The sequence below is a fragment of the Helicoverpa zea genome, chromosome 15 (assembly GCF_022581195.2).
Source record: "Helicoverpa zea isolate HzStark_Cry1AcR chromosome 15, ilHelZeax1.1, whole genome shotgun sequence".
NCBI classification, from domain to species: domain Eukaryota; kingdom Metazoa; phylum Arthropoda; class Insecta; order Lepidoptera; family Noctuidae; genus Helicoverpa; species Helicoverpa zea.
In genome coordinates, this window is record NC_061466.1 from 11,983,000 (window position 1) to 12,002,990 (window position 19,991).

The 19,991-nt window shown below is 37.2% G+C and overlaps 1 protein-coding gene across 2 annotated transcripts; it reads right to left on the bottom strand.

Annotated features, from left to right (window-relative positions):
• Window positions 1-280: 280 nt before the first annotated feature.
• Window positions 281-16,382, bottom strand: LOC124637000 (AP-3 complex subunit beta-2). Of its 2 annotated transcripts, XM_047173301.1 has the most exons (22): window positions 16,145-16,382; window positions 15,692-15,799; window positions 15,193-15,331; window positions 14,776-14,936; window positions 12,836-12,979; window positions 12,389-12,494; window positions 12,081-12,279; window positions 11,219-11,328; window positions 10,461-10,728; window positions 9,896-10,004; window positions 9,523-9,634; window positions 7,058-7,304; window positions 6,083-6,243; window positions 5,495-5,589; window positions 5,195-5,257; window positions 4,718-4,853; window positions 3,978-4,152; window positions 3,153-3,355; window positions 2,646-2,784; window positions 2,116-2,225; window positions 1,774-1,877; window positions 281-1,459 (listed from the first exon to the last, which is right to left on the bottom strand). In XM_047173301.1, exons 1-22 carry the CDS (start codon window positions 16,249-16,251, stop codon window positions 1,309-1,311), a joined length of 3,147 nt encoding a protein of 1,048 aa, XP_047029257.1. In that variant the 5' UTR covers window positions 16,252-16,382; the 3' UTR covers window positions 281-1,308. The 2 variants fall into 2 exon arrangements, with proteins under 2 accessions (XP_047029257.1, XP_047029258.1); XM_047173302.1 differs by lacking the exons at window positions 14,776-14,936; window positions 15,193-15,331; window positions 15,692-15,799; window positions 16,145-16,382 and adding an exon at window positions 13,426-13,553.
• Window positions 16,383-19,991: the final 3,609 nt, after the last annotated feature.

A 19,991-nucleotide genomic window follows, 5' to 3' on the forward strand; every position in this document is an offset into this window, starting at 1 on the left:
ATTGTAGGCTGCATTTTTGTGGTGCATAATTTATGATATCGTGAAATTAATTTACGTCTAAGTACGTATAGTCTTACTTAACTTAGCGTTAATAAAATCAAGTATCGTTTTTTTACAATAAGTCATCCAGAAATAATGGTCTTATCCTTGATGATTACGCATGGCGTTGCGTGGTCAGATATCCCTGGCAGTTTGTAGCACGTCGTATAGCCGTGTGTACGTACGTGAATTGTAAATATAAAACTTTGAATGAATATTAAATTCGTCTATTATAGATAAAAAGTTACGATTCAACAAACCGGTATCGTAATTACAACACTGCACAAAAAAGCTAGCAACATTATTTGCAAGTTTGACATTTTGCAAGTGTCAATTTGGTCTACGAGATTAAAAAAACAGACTATAGACCATGTAGAGTATACAAACAGATCTTATAGTAAAGAAAAAATGGGTTAAAGTGGCTAAGGTTATAAAATCCCTAATTGTCAAAATACAAATAATTAAGGTACATTGTTCAACATGAAGATCGAATAAGTTCCTGATAGGCTATCGATGACTATCAGTACCCGGTGAAACTGACCGTAAGTCTTCATAACCTTACACATAATATTAAATCAGACGGCAACATTACATAACATAAGGTACACAATACAGCAGTAAATAAACATTAGGGTGCATCTACACGGTGCACACATGCGCAGGTTACATTTATTTTAAACACGTGCGGGTCCAGCGACTCGCGCATGTACCAAAGCACAATACCCACCCGCGTGCTCTTGTCACTTGCGCATGTTAACTTGCTCCAGCTACATGCACCGTGTAGACGCACCCTAAGGTACACAATACAATAGTAAATAAACGTCACTATCAGGTTATGTCCTAGCCAGCGCCTGTGCGACCTGGTTGGCGAGTAGTGAGGCGATGGCCATGTTCTGACAGTTGGCCGTCACGCGGGAACTGTCCGCCTAACACCGGACTGATAGCAGCAATATTACATACATTCAATAATTAATCATATTGTCTGCAAATAATTTACGATCGCAATATGATTGTAGAGCAGACTACCCTATAGACCAAAAGGCAGATCAATAACAAACGAATGCAACGTCATTGGAGTACCAATGGTCACATAATAAACTTAGCAGAACGGGCCCCTCATCTTATTCATAAATCAAATCTCTGGTTGTCGAAATACAAATAAAGTACATTTTGAACGTAAAAAAATAAGTTTTTTTTTAAGCTTTAAGTCTTCATAAATATTCAATCAGACGGCAATTTTATACATAAGGTTTACAATACAGTATCAGGTTATGTCCTAGCCAACGCCTGCGCAACCTGGTTGGCGAGTAGAGAGGCGATGGCCATGTTCTGACAGTTGGCCGTCACGCGGGAACTGTCCGCCTCGGACCGGACTGATAGCAGCACTAGGTCTTGTGATGACATCATTCGACCTGCGAACCTGTGGGAGATAAAAATATGTAAAGGAAAAGCAAATTTTTAATGAGAAAGATTATTGAGGAAAGTAAAAAAAATACTTTGAAGTTCCGAAAATGAGTTACATATGTCGTTGGACTCGGAACATCTTGCTCTTTATATTTCATGAACCCGAATACATTTGTCGCAGTCATAAAAAAAAATGTTTAAATCTAAATAATGAATGGGAAAAACCTTATTTTTTTCTCCACACCTCCGCCTTGCCGTTGATATATATTTCAGATAACGATATCGCCAAGCCGCTGTAATGACTTGAAAAATACAAATATCAAAGTTTACTTGAGAAAATCTCCAGTGGACGTAATGGCTGCGACATTAGCCGTCTCGAACACTCGCTTGCATATCGTTTGTTCATCTTCTACTTTTACTGCCTTCTTGTCACACTGCAATTAAAGCCCAAATATTTATTATGTAGGTACTGTTTAAAATAAAAAATCATAATAATGCTTTCCTTCTTTCTTCTCAATAAAGGTGTTGAAAAGGGGAAAGAAAGCGCCGTAAGTATATACAAGATGCCTTAACCTATCCCCGTCACCCCGTGTCATTATTTACTTACGCAACTGAAAAAAGAAGAAACAGTGATGAACAACCTTATTCAAGGTTTTTGTATGATATACGTACCTCAGTCATGCCTCTAAGCTTCTTATGTTCGGCGTCCCAGCGCGACTGCGACATGGTGACAGCTCGCATCAACTCACCCACCGGTGGCGTTATCGATACTGGCACTTCACCTATTGCGAAAAAGAGGTATGTGGAATATTTTTGACAGTCTCTACTAGGCCGTATTATCAAGAAAATGAATATATTTGTCGTATCGACATATCTGGCAGGTCAAGTCGTTAATATTTAGGTAGTGCATTTTGGTTTCAAAGACGTAAGTACTAAATTCAAGAAAATAATAAATGAAATACCAAATGGATGCATATCATACGAAACACTCATGCAGGAGTGTATGTAGTGAGAATGCCTATGGCATTAAGTCCGCTTTTGTAATTTTAGGATTGCATAAAGTTAAATAAATAAATAATATGAATATTCTCGAAGTATCGATATTTTAACAGAATCTTTTTGCAACCTATATTTTAATCACAGTATACCTCAAGGTATTTTGGCAAGTTTTAATTAACAATATTTACCAACAATGGACATACCTATAGAACTGATGATAGTAAACTCAATGGGCTGTATGGTGTCCGCGAAGTCGACTCCCAGCGTGACGGTGGCGGTGGCGGACGGGGACAGTAGCGGGATAGGCGCGAACTCGTGGATGTTACGGGACCCTGTGAGTGTCTGCGAATATTGAGAGTTAAGTTAGAAATAGTGATGGGAGTATCGATAGGTCGATATTGGAATATCGATAATTTGATATTTACGTATCGATATTGCACTATCGATATTATTTTTGTTAAATTCAACCTAACCTTTGAAACCCTTCGATAGTGTAGTTTGCTTATAAAAATACTTTTCTACTAGAGTGAATATAATGGTGTCTAGACTTTAACTTAATACTTTTTTGGTGTGAATTTATTTAACAATGAAAACCATATAATTAGAAAGAGACGGCTAGATAATTTTTTTTACAGTAGTCGAGTTGAAAAAAAATATTGCATACAAAGATACAGAAGACAAAATTGGTCAACTTAGATAGATAATCTCACCTTCTTATGCAACCTAATATTAGTAACTTCATTGGCACTATGGTTCGTAAATATCAGATCTATAGCGCACATGGTGTGCGAGTAGAGATGCGGCGCCCGCGCCCAGCGCAGCGCCAGCGCCGTGCCCGCCCAGCGCACGCGGCCCAGCACCTCCGTCGGCGTGCTGTTCGTGTGGGAAGGACCTACCGGCGTTATGCTGTCCGCTGGGGGAAGGGGGATATTCTTTAAAATTATTTGTATTGAAGTAGATAAGAGATAGTAGTCGAAACACTAGTTAGGTTAGAATTTTATGTTCAAAGTAAGCAGGCCTGACAGCTGTGGAAGTTAAAGGTCTTGATTTTAGAATTAACTTTTTGAATTGTATCGGTTACGCAATCGGCTGTGAAAAAAAAAAACAATGACAATACGCCAGCATTACTAAATCTATGCTTAATGACATATCCCTATACAAAAAAAAAAATGTTTTTCAACTATCGAATCAAGTTTTTATCCCAACTCAAAAATTTTTAGAATACAATTTAAACCACGATCAACAGCCTGCAATATGCAAAATACTTACCATCTCCTATCCCCTGCGTGGGAGGCACGCTGGGGGGAGATAAAAATCCCCCGCACGTGGGAGTCATGGTGGGGAGTGAACTCGCCACCTCTTCAAATTCCAACAGCAGTTTTAAGTTAGTTAAACAACTGAATCTATCTATATATATAAAAAATAATCCCTATATATTCCTTGGTCACGCCATCACCAGTTAACGGCTGGACCGATTAAGCTGAAAATTAATAATATATAAAAAATATATAATTAGTAATATATAAAACACTTACCATCCCCTATCCCCTGTGTGGGGGCCACACTTTGGGGAGATAGGAATCCCCCGCACGTGGGAGTCATGGTGGGGAGAGAACTCGCCACCTCGTCCAGTTCCAACAGCAGTTCTAAGTTAGACTTCTCGTTTCTTTTCTGTTCTTTTTCCGTTTCTTTTGGTTGTTGAGCGTTTTGCTAGAAAGGGTCAAGAGAATAATTAGAAATTATGCCTATTTTGTGTGTTTGCCATCTGCAAATATGAGAAACTGGAATGAGACGTAATTTTAAACTACTCCAAAAAAGGAGGTTCTAAATTCGACTAATGTGTAAACGTTTTTGACGACAATTGCTCAATTTATCTTTAATGTATATTAACATTGACATAGATGATATTAGTAAATATATTTATTGACACAGAAGATGCAAAAAATCAATGATATTATGACATCATGCAGAAAATAACAAATACATACTTACATAATAACATAAAATAACTACATAAAATATAACAGTGCTCAGTACATAATAAAAATAAATAAAACAAAAAGCATATAACTTTGTGCAGTCATTTATTGATATAAATAAATAAATATGTACAACATTATAAATAAACTTAATACAAATAAACCAAATCCTACAAATGTATCTAACAAGACCCGTATGAACTAGTCTAAACCTTCTCTCATATACTATAGAACACATTTTCTTATATTTTTTTATTTCCTAATTTTCATCACAGTAATAAATCTTCAGTACATACCTTCTTATCACGAGTAACTTCGTTCTTCTTACTAGGTTCTTCCTCGCTGCTGTCGGCCGATTGTTCGGATTCACTGTCCGATCCGCTTTCCGATTCGCTGTCCGATTCACTGTCCGATGTGCCTGAGTTGGACGATCTGAGAGAGAAAATAGAAATATAAAAAGAGAAATGAATGTTGGAGTTGAAAAATAACATAGAAATTAAAACTGTTCGCACGATGATTCAACCTAGTTGAGATTTTTCTATTTTTGTAATAAGTAGGAATTATATAAAATAACCCTTACTACTATTATAAATGTGAAAGTATCTCTGTCCGTCTATTTGTCTGGCGTTCGCTAAAAAACTACAGTAACTTTTGAAATATTCTAAAGACCAAGCAAAATTATACCAACCACTTTTTATCCAGGTGAGGGAAGTAGTTACCTTGGGGTGCGGGTGCAACCGCTAGCAGAATATGCTCATAATGAAGAAACTTACCTATAATTGTTGGTTTCTTTTACGGGTTTTTCAGTCTTCTTATCTTCAGTAGCACTCTCTTCCCTGGTAAAAAGAAGAAAATTGCAAATATGTGCTTGTCCATTCAATCAGAATTAACGTTAGAAAATTCTTTTTACCACGAATTGAATTCAGTGGGAACTAGGTCAAATATGGAGGAACATATAAAATTCCGGTTAACATGCATATAAATAACTCATTTTAAATATAAATTATTTATCTTTTTTTTTCAATTAACTTGTACCTAACAGATGTGAACCTACTTCAATAATAATTACTCACTCATCAGAAGAAGCCTCAGAGCTACTCTCTTCAGAAGAAGATGAGGAGGACCCTGATCCACTGCTCTCCGGCTCCGAGTAGAAACTCTTGTTTTTCTAATAAAGAAACACATCACATTATTATTTACAGGGTATTTCTGTCACATACTATGAGAATAAGTTTCAATTTTCAAACATTTTATTCATTTATTTCAGGCCCATATCAATACATAAAATCATCCATGTAAAGTTATTCTGGCAATCAACCCCAATAGAGAAGGTTAGGCAGTTGATGATGACGAGTGAATCAGTGTGAATTGGGTTTAGCTGGTCTATCTCATAGTCATAAATCCATATGTACTTCGATTTATTGTAGAGTTGGTTGCCAGATTTTTTGGCTCTTGACTACCCGTAACGATTCCCAAAGATGGACGAAATAATCACAGTCGGGTCACGACGAAACTCGTCATGACAAGATGGTCCCTATTTAATGGCTAATGATCGATTGACTCTTGCGGCTGTTGCTTAGGCACGACGTCCTCCGGACCTACAATTTAACGTGCATTTTAAACTCTTCTAATAAGTCACTGTTCTAGAGAATACCGCATACCTGAGCGTCATGCGTATCCTCAGCCATGATGTGTTGCGCCGGTGCGGTGTCGCGCAGGTGCGCGGCGAGCGTGCTGCGCGGGCCGGCCGGCAGCGGCCTGTACCCGCCTGCTGCGGTGCCTATGTACTGGGAGAGGGAACCCACTGTGAATGTGCCGCGGTCTGAGGGAAAACGGGGAAATTGCCTTCAGATTTAGTCAAAAATAATTAGTTTAACGGCCATAATCACAAAGTGAATTATCTTTTATAACCGAATGTGTTGGTTTAATTCAGAAAAATAAGCAATTGGTTTTGGCCATCAATCTCAATTCTCAGAAAATACGCCATAGTTTTGAGACGTCGCAAACACTTTAAAATCTATGTGCACCTACTAGTGAATGCTTTAAGGATACGTTGGCACATTTGATTAGTCCAATCTAATTAAAAATTATATATTCTTGAAATTCCAGGTGAACACATTTTGCAACAAAATAATTTCAGTGTTCGATTTCATTAACATAGTGCAAAAAAATATTCACTTATAATACCACAAGAGCTTCAAAATTATTGGGTATTTTCCGATAGGTTCGTTGCAAACAAATGAAGGAGTCAAGTTTTTCAGGTTAAAAAATAACGAGCGCGAAGCGCGAGTGATTTTTCCTGAAAAACTTGACGACTTTATTTGTTTGCAGGGAACCTTGAGGGAAATGCCAGATAATTATGAAGCTCGTGTGGTATTCGGGAGATTATTTTTCCGTCCCAAATGTCGGCCACAACCTGTCAGTTTGACGTAGCAACGACCAGAGAAAATATTCAAAAAATTTTCAGTATAATACCATGTAGGTTGTACCACGTGACGTCGAATGGTGCAATTCTATTGGTCGATATTTGGGTCGGAAAAATAATCCTACAAATTTTGAAAAACATACATCATTACATTATATCAAAACCAGACACAAACACAGGTACAAAAATTCCAGACAAAAAAAACACTCACCTTTAAAACTACTCTGTATATCAGGCTTCGGCTTCTCCGGCAAGAATATATCAGCTACATACTTATGTAGCTGCTTCCCTGGCTGCGGCTCGATGAAGCGACGGAGCATTCGCGCTCGGTCGCGGACGTCGTAGCTCACGTCATAGCGAGCGAGGGATACTACGTAGCGACACACGGGGAGAGTATCTGGTTGTGTAACTGACAGTTTTACTGCCAGCGATAGGAGTTGGAGCTTTACTAGCTCATCCTAGGGCGAAAAGTTAAGATTTTAGTAGTTTTATTGGTGGTAAAAGCACATTATGATTATGTTAAAACTACGGCGGAGCATCCGCGCTCGGTCGCGGACGTCGTAGCTCACGTCGTAGCGAGCGAGGGAGACTACGTAGCGACACACGGGAAGAGTGTCTGGTTGTGTTACTGACAGTTTTACTGCCAGAGAAAGTAGTTGGAGCTTTACTAGCTCATCCTAGAATAATATTCAGTCATACAGGTCTCAGTTTTTATTTTATTTAGTATAGATAGAATATATAGTTTAGTATTATTCGAAATAAAGGATATTCTATTCTATTAGTTAAAGGCTACGGCGTAGCATCCGCACGCAGTCGCGGACGTCGTAGCTCACGTCGTAGCGAGCGAGGGATACTACGTAGCGACACACGGGAAGAGTGTCTGGTTGTGTTACTGACAGTTTTACTGCGAGCGATAGAGTTGGAGCCTTCATTAACTCATCCTAGGAGGAAAAGCATTGATTTTATTAATTTAATTAGTGGCAAAAGTGTATTTATAGTTGTGTTTAAGCTATAGCGTAGCATCAATGCTCGGTCGCGGACGTCGTATCGAGCGAGGGATACTACGTAGCGACAAAATCAAACTCAAACTCAAAAACGTTTATTCAAATTAGGCTGATAAATCAGCACTTTTCGAACGTCAAAAACAAAAGACTGCCCCCAAAACGCCCACCCTTCACCACTTCCTATGTGTTTTTGCTGGGAAGAAGAAGTGGCGCAACAAACTCCCCAGCAACAACACACACAGACACACGGGAAGAGTGTCTGGTCGTGTTACTGACAATTTTACTGCCAGCGATAGAAGCTGGAGCTTTACTAGTTCATCCTAGGAACATATGTAAATTATTATTTATACGTATATTTGTAGTTTTAAAATAATTTATTCTAGAGGGTAAATAGGCATGATGACAGTAATCAAAAATCATTAAAATACTATATTTATTAAATTAAACTTGAAGCTTGGATTATAAAACGCGTATTGTTTTCTTTATTAATAATGTGATTAATATGTATTTTTATAAAATAAAATTACGAAATAAGGCAATCCGCCATGATATCTTGAACACCAATCAGAGCTCGTGACGTCATCTCTCAAAACAACTCGCGCGAAAGCGCGCGAACGTCACATTTCGTGTGAACTTCCACTGCGATCTTTGTTTTTAATTAATTAATCGTTTATAACACGAGTTATGGAGCCCGGATTTATCAAGGCAAACAGCGCTAATTTGCCTAGTTTGATATCATAATGCTGGGAAAGTTTTTGGAATCAAATAAAGATTTTTGTTCAGCTGAATTTAGAAATGTTAAAACTTCCATGTAAGTATACTAGTTTAATTAAAAAACAATGAGAGATGAAACCTAACCTCGAAATAGTTATTTATATTATAAACTATGCTAGAATCTAGAGAACTATGTAATAACTTACATCAAAGTGATGTTCACAAAAATAAAGTTGTACCCTGGGCAATATTGCTTTTGAATCTCGCCTTGCAAGTTTAAGCCACTTGTTTCGTATTTTTTATTGTGAGGAACGTACACAAATAACTCATCAGGAGTTGTTTTGGATGTGTTCTTACACTGGGGGACCCCACAACACCTATGCCCTTTCGAATTCATATTTAATAACACAAAAAACTTAATTATTGCACGAGCGTTGTTTACTTGCGTCTTGTAATTTCAGTCGTGACGTCACAAGTGACGACATGACACTGACAAGCGTTTTCGCGCCGGGTTCAAAGTGGACAGAGAAAAATGCAATTATTTGATAAAAAAACTTCGCATTTCTTAAAATTAATAATTTTTCATATAAAATAGACGTATACCTACATCATACAAAGGAATTTAAAAATTTGTCATCATGCCTATTGGCGGGTTTATAAGTGTTTTTTTTTGTTTCCTATTTATTATTGGTTGTATTTAAACCATACACAGATACAGCTGTTTCCTGTGGCTAAACCTATCCGTGCTTGGCCCTGAGGTTTAGTGTAACTATTCTTTGTACCTGGAAAAACTTCAATACCTTTTCGACTTATGATTTGATTAGGTAAATTTGTTGGACTTTCGATTGTTTTCTGTGTAACATTAATTATAATATTTATGCATTTCGAACTCTGCTCCCCACACTGGTGGTCATATATCTTACAAACATATATAACTAAATAATAATAGTAGCGTTACCTGATCGGCGAAGCTAGCCGCCATGTGCGCGAGCACTGCCGCGGCGCGGGGGTGCGGGGCGCCGTGCTCCGCCACCAGCCACACCGCCGCCGCGCGGGCCGCGCCCGCTAGTCTAAGGAATAACATTTATTTTTATACAATTCGAGTTAACATAGTGCACCTAAATTAATGGTTAAAGGCATTTCGTACAATTTATTATTTGAGTAGTACATAATAAGTCAAAAATAATAAAATTAATTTCTGATTGAAACATTATAAATTCAAACATTACCTAATTTAAAAATGTCTGTAACTAATAATTTCTTCAGTACTTCCGTTTGGTATTCAATTATGTTTATTATAATAAAAGTAAGGCCCATATAATGTACAATACCTGTCAGACCGCAGCAATTTGGCAGCTCTGGACACAGCGGCGCGGGCGGACGTGGCACCGCCGCCCACCACGCGCTTCACCACCACCACCGCCTCACATACCACCCATTCTGATAAAAAGATACATTTTTATTTACCAAAATGTCATCCTTTATCTTAATGCTAGCATTTCCACTAGTGTCCCTAGGGAACTTCTTTTCACACCTACCTGCTCAGTGATCAAAGATTCAATCATAACGAATTATTCGAATAACATTGAAAACAGAAAAGTTTCAGAATAACTGGGCGCCAAAGTTTTTTTTCTTCTTCTGGTGCCTTTTCAATACCCGCCAGCTTTAAGTACTCTAAGAAATGGATTTTCAGAAATCCTTTCTTATTTCCCCTTTTTCCCCTCCCCTCTAGGTTGAAAGAAGAACCCAGGTGGAAAATCTGAAGTCCTGCGTTGATACGTAAGTCAGTCAACTTCTTATATAATAATAGATAATCCGGGTGCGGGAAGTAGTTACTCTCTAAGGAAAATAATACTACGACTGGCAGTTAGTAGTAGAATAAAAATTTTTACTCACCATCTTTACTAGACAACAAATGTAAGAGCCCATTCAGACACGTCTCAGTCTCGGAATGTATCGCAACAGCCAGCCTGCCTATCGCCTGTATGGTGGCGCCGGCAAACGCCTTGTCGCTGCACGTCACGTACGTCTGGAACTCTCTTAGTATAACCCCGGCACTCGCTTCTGTCGCCAAGTTGGTTAAAATCTCCAGTTTTAACAGTTTTATGTGAGTAGGGTCTGAGTTGCGCACGAAAAATGATTTTAGGAACGGTTCGAAGAGGGCCTGTAACAATGTTGAAGATTAGTATTAATAAAAAAAGAATAGTGAGTCTTGCTGGAAGGGCTTTTTTACACAGAAAAGGAATATGAGTTAACCACGGTTATTGTTTGATACAAAATTCACCCTTTATTTGAGTAGACAGAAATAATAGTAATCAAACTCGAGTATTCGTACCAATTCATTACGTTCATAATACCAATCGTAAATTGCTATATGTGCTATATTTGACTTTATGGAAATGTATTTTTAGTTGGAGAACCCACTAACAAATTAACGTTTTTATTTACGATCAAGATGTTTTTAAAATGCACCACGTAGCTAAATAGTGTTACTACAAAAAAGTTAAACGTTCATCACGTGTTTTAGAAAATTTTGTATGTATAAATTCCCTAGATCACTTGACCTACGTGTATTTCACTTTTTTGTAGTAGTACCAAAAGTGTTTAGTTATTGCTACAGGTATATCACTAACTGGTATATTAAGCTTACTTACCCTCCTGGTAACAGTGAGTGCGGCGATGGAGTTGAGCACGACGCTCTGCACTTCCAGCGGAGCGCGGAGCAAGCGAACCATTGCCTTCGCCACCGGAGGCAGCTCTTGTGCTGAAACAATATTATAGTATATTATTTATTTTGATATCGATAAGCTTCCTAAATCTTATAAACAAACCAGACGTCATGACTGTGGATTTGTGGAATTATTTAATATTATTTAAAATTATTCCACAAATCCACAGTCATGACGAGAAAAAACCGACTCCCAAAAACACTGAAACGCAAAAAAAAAAACTAATCTTAGGAGCGTCGGCCAAGAAGTCAGTGTCTAATGGATGTTCCTGAGTTTATACGTAACCGACTTCTAGGCCGATGCACCTAAGAATTGTTTTTTTTTCTCTTCAGTGTTTTAATTTTTTTTGTAAAAAGTTTTTTATTTTTGACTTTTCAGTGACAAGCATAGTTGTCACTATTCGCATTTGTGGAAAGTTCTCATCAATACGAATAATATAAGCCCAAACACGAGGTAGTTTACATATTCAGTTGTCGAGTTCCCTCGACCTTCTTTCGTCTCCATCATCAGGTCAGCTCCAAACCTTCACTGTTGCATAGTGTTATCAGACGTACACCTCATTGTCAAGTTTTTAACCTATGCACGCTTACAATTTTTGGAAGTTGCCCTCGATTTCTCAGGGTTTCCATCATTAGATCCTGACCTGGTGATTATGGGACCACCTGGAAGGTATACCCTATCAATCAAAATAAAAAATTTGAAAATCGGTCCAGGTGTCTTCGAGTCATCGGTGAACATACATTTAAAAAAAAAGTCCCGACGAATTGAGAACCTCCTCGTCATTCACCTGGGCCACAATGATAGAACAGCTGTGCGACAGCGAGTACGACTCCGGAGTTGCGGCTCTGTAGCAGCGGCTTGGCGGCGCGGAGTAGGAGTCGGTGGTCGGCGTCTAGCGAAGGGGAGGTGGACGAGTGCTTGCGGGGAGTGCCGTCACTCTCGGACTCATAGAACGGCTTGTCTGTGTCGCTGTCGCTTGAGTAGGTCTGGGAAACAGCGTGGAATATTATTAATTTGAACACTTGCATTCCTAGGAGACAGAAGACAATAATTAGAGTTATAGAATCGAGCAAATATGCAACGTAAGATTCATACCTCCGAGTTGGGGTCTGCAAAGCAAGTCTTAGCGTATACAGTGAGCACATTGAGCAATGTAAGCTGTCCCCACTCGTCCACATCTGCTAGTAAAGAGCACAGTTTTCTGAAAACAATAAATATTTATGTATCATTAATCTGTTGATTCTAAGTGTTATTATATTTCTAAAATAAGGTTCTTTTAATTATCATTATATTTTTTCTCGACTGAGAAAGAGACAGTGAAAATGGCAATTAATTTTTTAAGAAAAATTGCAGATCATATTGAAACATGGAAAAGTGAATCTTTCTGCACATTTTGATAAAAAGGATGGCCATATGTAATTCCAAACAATTTAAAATATTCTTTAAAAAAAATCAAAAACATTTTATAAATATTGATTGTTACAATATACCTAGTTGTTGCAATACAGTTTATTACAGCACTAAGGTTTATTATAACTTTACCTGTAACTCCTATGAATAAGACTCATGCGTTCCCCGCACACTTCAGAGAACGCCATCGCAGCTGAACCAACAACCAGAGGCGCCTTGTCTGATAACAACTTGTCTATTATCGATACTAGCTCCTCTTTCTGTTCTGGGTCCAAGCTGTGAAAGAAAAATACAGATTAAGGCTTGCAATGAGAATTCAACGTAAACTAGATGTGTAATGGTTACCCTCGGAATACCTTACTCTTTGCTTGTTTGTATTTTGCATTGTGCTAAATATAACTTCAAAATATATATTATTTTTGAATACCAATGATATTGATCTTATTGCAATATATTGAATTAATACATATTTTTATATTTGATGTTACAACTTACAGGACACAGTCTCAGAAGGAACTATCATTGGCGCATAGTTAGATGATAGCTAGTATCAACAGTTTATTTACTTGTATAGCAGTTTACTTACCTATAAAACTTAGGTATGGCATGAGCAGCAGTCTTCCTGACATAGGGCGACATGTCACTGGCAGAGTCTCTGATGGCTAGCATCACTATAGGCACTATCATTGACTTACATTAAATGATAGTTAAGTACAACTTACCTATATAACTTGGGTATAGCATGAGCAGCAGTCTTCCTGACATAGGGCGACATGTCACTGGCAGAGTCTCTGATGGCTAGCATCACTATAGGAACTATCATTGACTTACATTAAATGATAGTTAAGTACAACTTACCTATATAACTTGGGTATAGCATGAGCAGCAGTCTTCCTGACATAGGGCGACATGTCACTGGCAGAGTCTCTGATGGCTAGCATCACTATAGGAACTATCATTGACTTACATTAAATGATAGTTAAGTACAACTTACCTATATAACTTGGGTATAGCATGAGCAGCAGTCTTCCTGACATAGGGCGACATGTCACTGGCAGAGTCTCTGATGGCTAGCATCACTATAGGAACTATCATTGACTTACATTAAATGATAGTTAAGTACAACTTACCTATATAACTTGGGTATAGCATGAGCAGCAGTCTTCCTGACATAGGGCGACATGTCACTGGCAGAGTCTCTGATGGCTAGCATCACTATAGGAACTATCATTGACTTACATTAAATGATAGTTAAGTACAACTTACCTATACAGGGTGGCCCATCCATAGGCGTCCAAAAGAAAAATTTTGAAGCTCTATGCTATGGGGTATCCGAATCACCCCCATGTATGTTCAGCGATTTTTTGTAGTTTAGGAGCTAGAATTGTTTTTAATTTTTTTGCCGTAATTTTCATTTCAACATTGTTTTTTCTATTTTATCTTTTTTTTCCTAACGTTTACAGATGTTTTTTTGTGTAATTAATCATCATAATAGAAGCTAACACCTGAAAAAAAGCAGTTTGGCTAAACATTCTAGAACTTAAATAAAATTTTATCTGAAGTTCAAAATTAGAAACCTGCTTAGAAACCCCTTATACATTTTTTTAAGCCCTTAACATTTTTGGCTACTGAACTCCAACAGTAATTTTGAACTTCAGATAAAATTTTATGTAAGTTCTAGAATGTTTAACCAAACTGCCTTTTTCAGGTGTTAGCTATTATCATGATGATTTATTACAAAAAAAAATCATCTGTAAACGTTAGGAAAAAAGGTAAAATATAAAAAAAATGAAAATGAAAATTACGGAAAAAAAAATTAAAAACAATTCTAGCTCCTAAATTACAAAAAATCGCAGAACATACATGGGGGTGATTCGGATACCCCATAGCATAGAGCTTCTAAATTTTTCTTTTGGACGCCTATGGATGGGCCACCCTGTATAACTTGGGTATAGCATGAGCAGCAGTCTTCCTGACATAGGGCGACATGTCACTGGCAGAGTCTCTGATGGCTAGCATCACTATAGGAATTATCATTGACTTACATTAAATGATAGTTAAGTACAACTTACCTATATAACTTGGGTATAGCATGAGCAGCAGTCTTCCTGACATAGGGCGACATGTCACTGGCAGAGTCTCTGATGGCTAGCATCACTATAGGAACTATCATTGGCACACGGATAGATGAGAGTACTCGGAGAGCACTGGCACGGATCAATTGGTTTGGGTCCTGTAGATGACAATAATAAAGGTGATATAAATAGCTGAAGAAATTAAAGCATATTATATTTTATGATATGTCTTATAAGATTCTTTAGGGCTCAATTTTTTTTAAATTATATAAAAATAAAGTTCAGGTTTTTGCCCAAACAACTTCAAATATATAGCAGATTAATATGCAAATGATACAATATGATATATCCAAAGAAAAACAGCTACATAAATAGATATAAAGTACAACGGAAGCTATATTCATGAAGAATTACCTTGAGCGCTCTCTGGAAGGTGCTGATAGACAACAGTGCTAGATCCTGTTGCTCCTCAGCGTATCTCACCAAGTAAACATACACCAGCTTCTTCACTTCTATGTTCTTTGATACCACATTCTTCACTACCGCTGGAAACCTGTGGAAATTGTTTAAGTGTATAAAGTTTCTAGGATTCCAAGTTGATTGAGATAGTAACCACGGCAATGGTACATGAAGGGCTTGGTAAGTAGGTAAGAGTCTATCATTGCTTCATGCAACACATGTAGTTTGATGATTTTTCTTCAATAAAATGAATATTTTTTGCTTATGAACTTTTATGTTTACACTGGTATTATAATTGATTCATCCAACAACATAGATCTTCTTACAACAGTGAGTATTGAGCAACTAATCAATCTCATTAATTTTACTATGGACTAAAAGTGAAAGTTAAACTGCCTCAGTCAAGCATAGACAGAATTAAGTTTATTATTGCTGTTCCAAAGATGATACTTACAAATCTGATGCATCCCTGCCTTTAGCTATCATACCAATGATTCTCTTCATAGCCTCCAGCTTCAACGAGTCCTTCGACCCATCTAACATGAGTTTCAAGTCTTCATTCCTAAAAATACCAGAATACTTAGAAAATAGGAGACTTTTAAGACATTTTCCCTTTGGTTTTTATGTAAATATTAAACTATTGGAGGTATAGGACTGTCTAATAGAGGTTTTAGGTACAGGTTGTTGAGAAAGCATTGAATAAATAGCAGTGCATCATGACGTTGAGAAAGCATTGAATAAATAGCAGTGCATCATGACAATTCGTATATTTTTATTGAAGAGTAAATAAATAACATCGTTTCAATTGTAATTTATGGCAAAACTTGCTTTTGAAAGGTTGTTAAATAATCAGTAATTTAATCAAGACTGATATAAACATAGTTAGTGTAGGAGAATGGATATTTACTTCTTGTAATCAGGTTGGAAAAACGCCCCGGACGCTGGATCGTTAGCCGGGTATTCCACCTCACCCATAACCACTTTATCATTATTATAAGATGTTGTCCCCGACATTATGAATAATATAAAACAATAAACACTTCACTGGATACCTATTCTTTTCTTATTTAAATATTTGTGTTCAAATTTTTTCAATCAGAGAAATCGCAACATTTCATTTCACTTGACAGTTTTGACGTTTTCTTGTTGACGTTGAACAAGCAATGTTATGTCAAAGTTGCGTTTTGTTCGTCATTGTTGAATTTTTTGTCCTGTCAATTGACAAATTTTGACAATTTTCGTACAAAAACTGGGATAGGAAACGTCTTGAATAAATCTGCTGTGTCCCAGACTATAGAATTTATTTTCTTTGTTGTGAGTTTAGAATTTGGTCGTATAGGTATGGAATTCATTAAAGTTATAAATTAAGGACAAGTAGCGCTATCAGAAATAAAGAACCGGCCAAGTGCGAGTCGGACTCGCGCACTTAGGGTTCCGTACCTACCATCCAAACTAATATTCTATATATTTATGGTTATCAAAAAATCACGTTTGTTGTATGGGAGCCCCCGAAATATTTATTTTATTCTAGTTTTCAGTATTTGTCGTTATAGCGGCAACAGAAATACATCATCTGTGAAAATTTCAACTCTAACAATCACGGTTCATGAGATACAGCCTGGTGACAGACGGACGGACGGACGGACAGATTAGCGAAAAAACGCGCTTGCGCAGCGGTATCAGTAAATGAAAGAATAAGAATTTTCTGTAATATCGGATAGGTACCCAACCGGACCTGTTTGCCCACAACCTTTTTTGAGGGCTGGCTCCGCCCCTATTCCCACCCTGATTGACAAAAGTCTTGATCTTTCGACTTGTGTAGGCATCGTGTGTAGGTAACTGATTATAGATAGGTAGGTAGATACCTACTTACTTTCGTATTTACATCAGCCAAGAGCAATTAGATAAACTTAACTACGTAAAAGATCATTAGTGATTACAAATAGATGAAATAGAATATTTATGACTTTCCAGTTCAATGTTACTGAACATTCATAAACTTGCTAAGTTTTACACAAAGAGTCTGAAATGAACCGTTCTGCAAAGCAAAGGGAAACTTTCTTCTTAGCTCCAAGTAATACCAAAGGCAGCAATTTCTGTACAATATAGGTAAGTACGTCTAGGTACTCAGTTAATAAACACTTTTAAACATTTTTCTACTGTTTTTAGGGTTCCGTACCTCAAAAGGAAAAAACGGAACCCTTATAGGATCACTTTGTTGTCCGTCTGTCTGTCTGTCTGTCTGTCTGTCAAGACCCTTTATCTCAAGAACGCGTGGACGTATCAAGTGAAATTCACATGAAATACTCAGGTCTGTTGTCCCTTTGTGCTGTGAAAATATCAAACTTCTAAGTAAAGCCAATCAAAAGATACAGCCAATTATGTCGATATTTTCAACAAACTTTCGACACTCGCAAAGGAATCAAAACCTACAGGATACTTCCCGTAAACTCACAATCTTGAAATTTAATGCAAATATAGGAAAAATTGCGAAAATCACTTTTTTTTAGTTATATAATATAATAAAAATATTTTAATAAAATGAAACTTACTACCTTATTTCTCACGAACGAATAAAAGTATCAAATTGAAATTTATACCAAATACCAAGGTCTATTGTCCCTTTAAGTAGTGAAAAAATCAAACTTCTAAGTTAACGCGATCAAAAGATACAGCAGTTATACCGACACCTTAGACGAATTTCCGTCACACGCTAGGGAATCAAAACCTACAAGGTACTTCCCGTGAACTCAGAATCTTGAAATTCGGCACGAAGCAACGTTATTTAGTACAGATAAAGGAAAAATTGCGAAAATGATAAATTTGAAATTTGAAGTTACATTAAATATTAAAATATTATTTTTGCTTAAGTACATGACATAAAATATTTTTTTTATTATTTGTAAACTTGTTAGTAAGTTTACAAATAATAATAAAAATTTTTTTGCACATGAACGCGTAGAGATATTAAAGTTGAAATTCATATCAAACACTTCTTAAATCTAATTGCCTCTAAACTGTGAAAAATTCTAAATCATTCAAAGGTCATTGGGCACCTTAGTATGGAAACCATACCCACGGCGGACACGAACGAAATATAGCATAGTATAATGATATAAGGCTCTGATGTACTATGGCGTTGGTCGCATCAACGTGAGCCATGGGAATCTAGAGAAAATCATGTTTAAACATCAAATATTTTCCCCACTTCAATGGTGAATTTAAACGATCAAATGGGATGGATACGAGTAATTATTTCCTTATAAGGAAACACGTGGTAGTTGCAGCATACTGTTCAGGAGTTCCCTCGATACTCTTTGGTCTCCATAATCAAATCAGCTCCAAAACTTCACCGTTTCGCAATTCCCTCAAAAATACACCCGCGTTTTTGACTTGATGCGTGCCTAGAATATTCGAGAGTTGCCCTCGATTTCTCGAGGTTTCCAGATCCTCATGAGGTCCTGGTCATCCGAATTGAGATCTTCCTTCTTTTTGAAAAGTATTTTAACAATAAAAACTGTCATTGTGACCTGTACAATCCAAAAAACTGCTTGTTTTTTATGATCTTCAAACGATCCTGTACATTCTTCTCCATGGAATTTTAATAAAATATTGATATTGAATGAAACGCCTTACTATTCCCCATAATTTAAAACTACTTTCATTCGTGTCCGCCACTTTTTGCAAAGCGGGTCAGAAATGCCCAATGACCAAGACATAATTAGTTATTTTCAATCAGATTTCTTAATGATGACTACAACATGTAAATAAATAACTTTAGTAAAACAACTTTTACAAGGTACTGGCCTACTATTTTAGTTATATAATAAAATAAAAAAATGTTAATTATTTTGACTCTCACGAAATTACCATAACTGTGAATACTGTGATTGTTCTAAACTGAACGGTTTGGCGAGAGTCACTTTTTATCTATACAGGATTTGTACGGAACCCTCGGTGCGCGAGCCCGACTCGCACTTGGCCGGTTTTATTTTTTTTAAGATAGGGTATAATATAGGATTTATACCTACTGTGCAGAAATTACCAACTACAATCTACATTTATGCAGGACCGAGTCGACCTGCGAGGAGCCTATGTACGCAACCTTTGAGGAGCCTCTTTTTACAAAGGAGGGTAATATTATGTTTCTCAGCCCATGTAGCTACATAGCTACCGCCGGGTAATAGCGGTAGCGGCATCGGAAGCGATAGAAATTGTTTTTAATATTTATCTACTTTATTTATGACGTTTTATCTATCTAGTTAAGTACCGGAGGCGCTAGGTAAATTTTAACGTATTTATTTGGTTCGAGGATACCCGGAGCCGCGCGCGAGACCAATTTTCGTGTACTCGGATACAGCGTTAAACTCGGCGGATATACTACCGGCTGCGCCAGTTAAGTACCGGAGGCGCTGCCGAAGGAAACCAAGGAGTCTTAACGCCAGTTTTATTCAGACTGTATAATTCTAATACAAAGTTCCTAACTAAGTCCTTATCTCTACGGCTGGCCGTCGCCGGGCGCTAGTCGAATGCTGTATCAGCGTAGGCCGCCCATGGCGGGTACGGCTAACAAGATGTTATAATGTTTGGGACAAATACTGCATGCATAATTATCTACTAATAAGATTTACCATTAATCAACATTTATGTTTCTAAGAAATAGTAGATAAGGTAGGTACCTGCTTGGTTGTAAACAATGCTTGCACTAAGACCCACTCATACCACTCACTACATTTACCGCAAATTACCGCTAA

What these genes read in the sequence shown, in the direction of transcription:
- LOC124637000 (XM_047173301.1), bottom strand. Translation starts at nt 16,251, where the DNA reads ATGTCGGGGACAACATCTTATAATAATGATAAAGTGGTTATGGGTGAG. An exon ending in AAGTTACTCGTGATAAGAAG is followed by an intron (nt 4,153 to 4,717) that starts GTATGTACTGAA and finishes GACCCTTTCTAG; the next exon opens with CAAAACGCTCAACAACCAAA. An exon ending in TCCACTGGAGATTTTCTCAA is followed by an intron (nt 1,460 to 1,773) that starts GTAAACTTTGAT and finishes TATCTCCCACAG; the next exon opens with GTTCGCAGGTCGAATGATGT.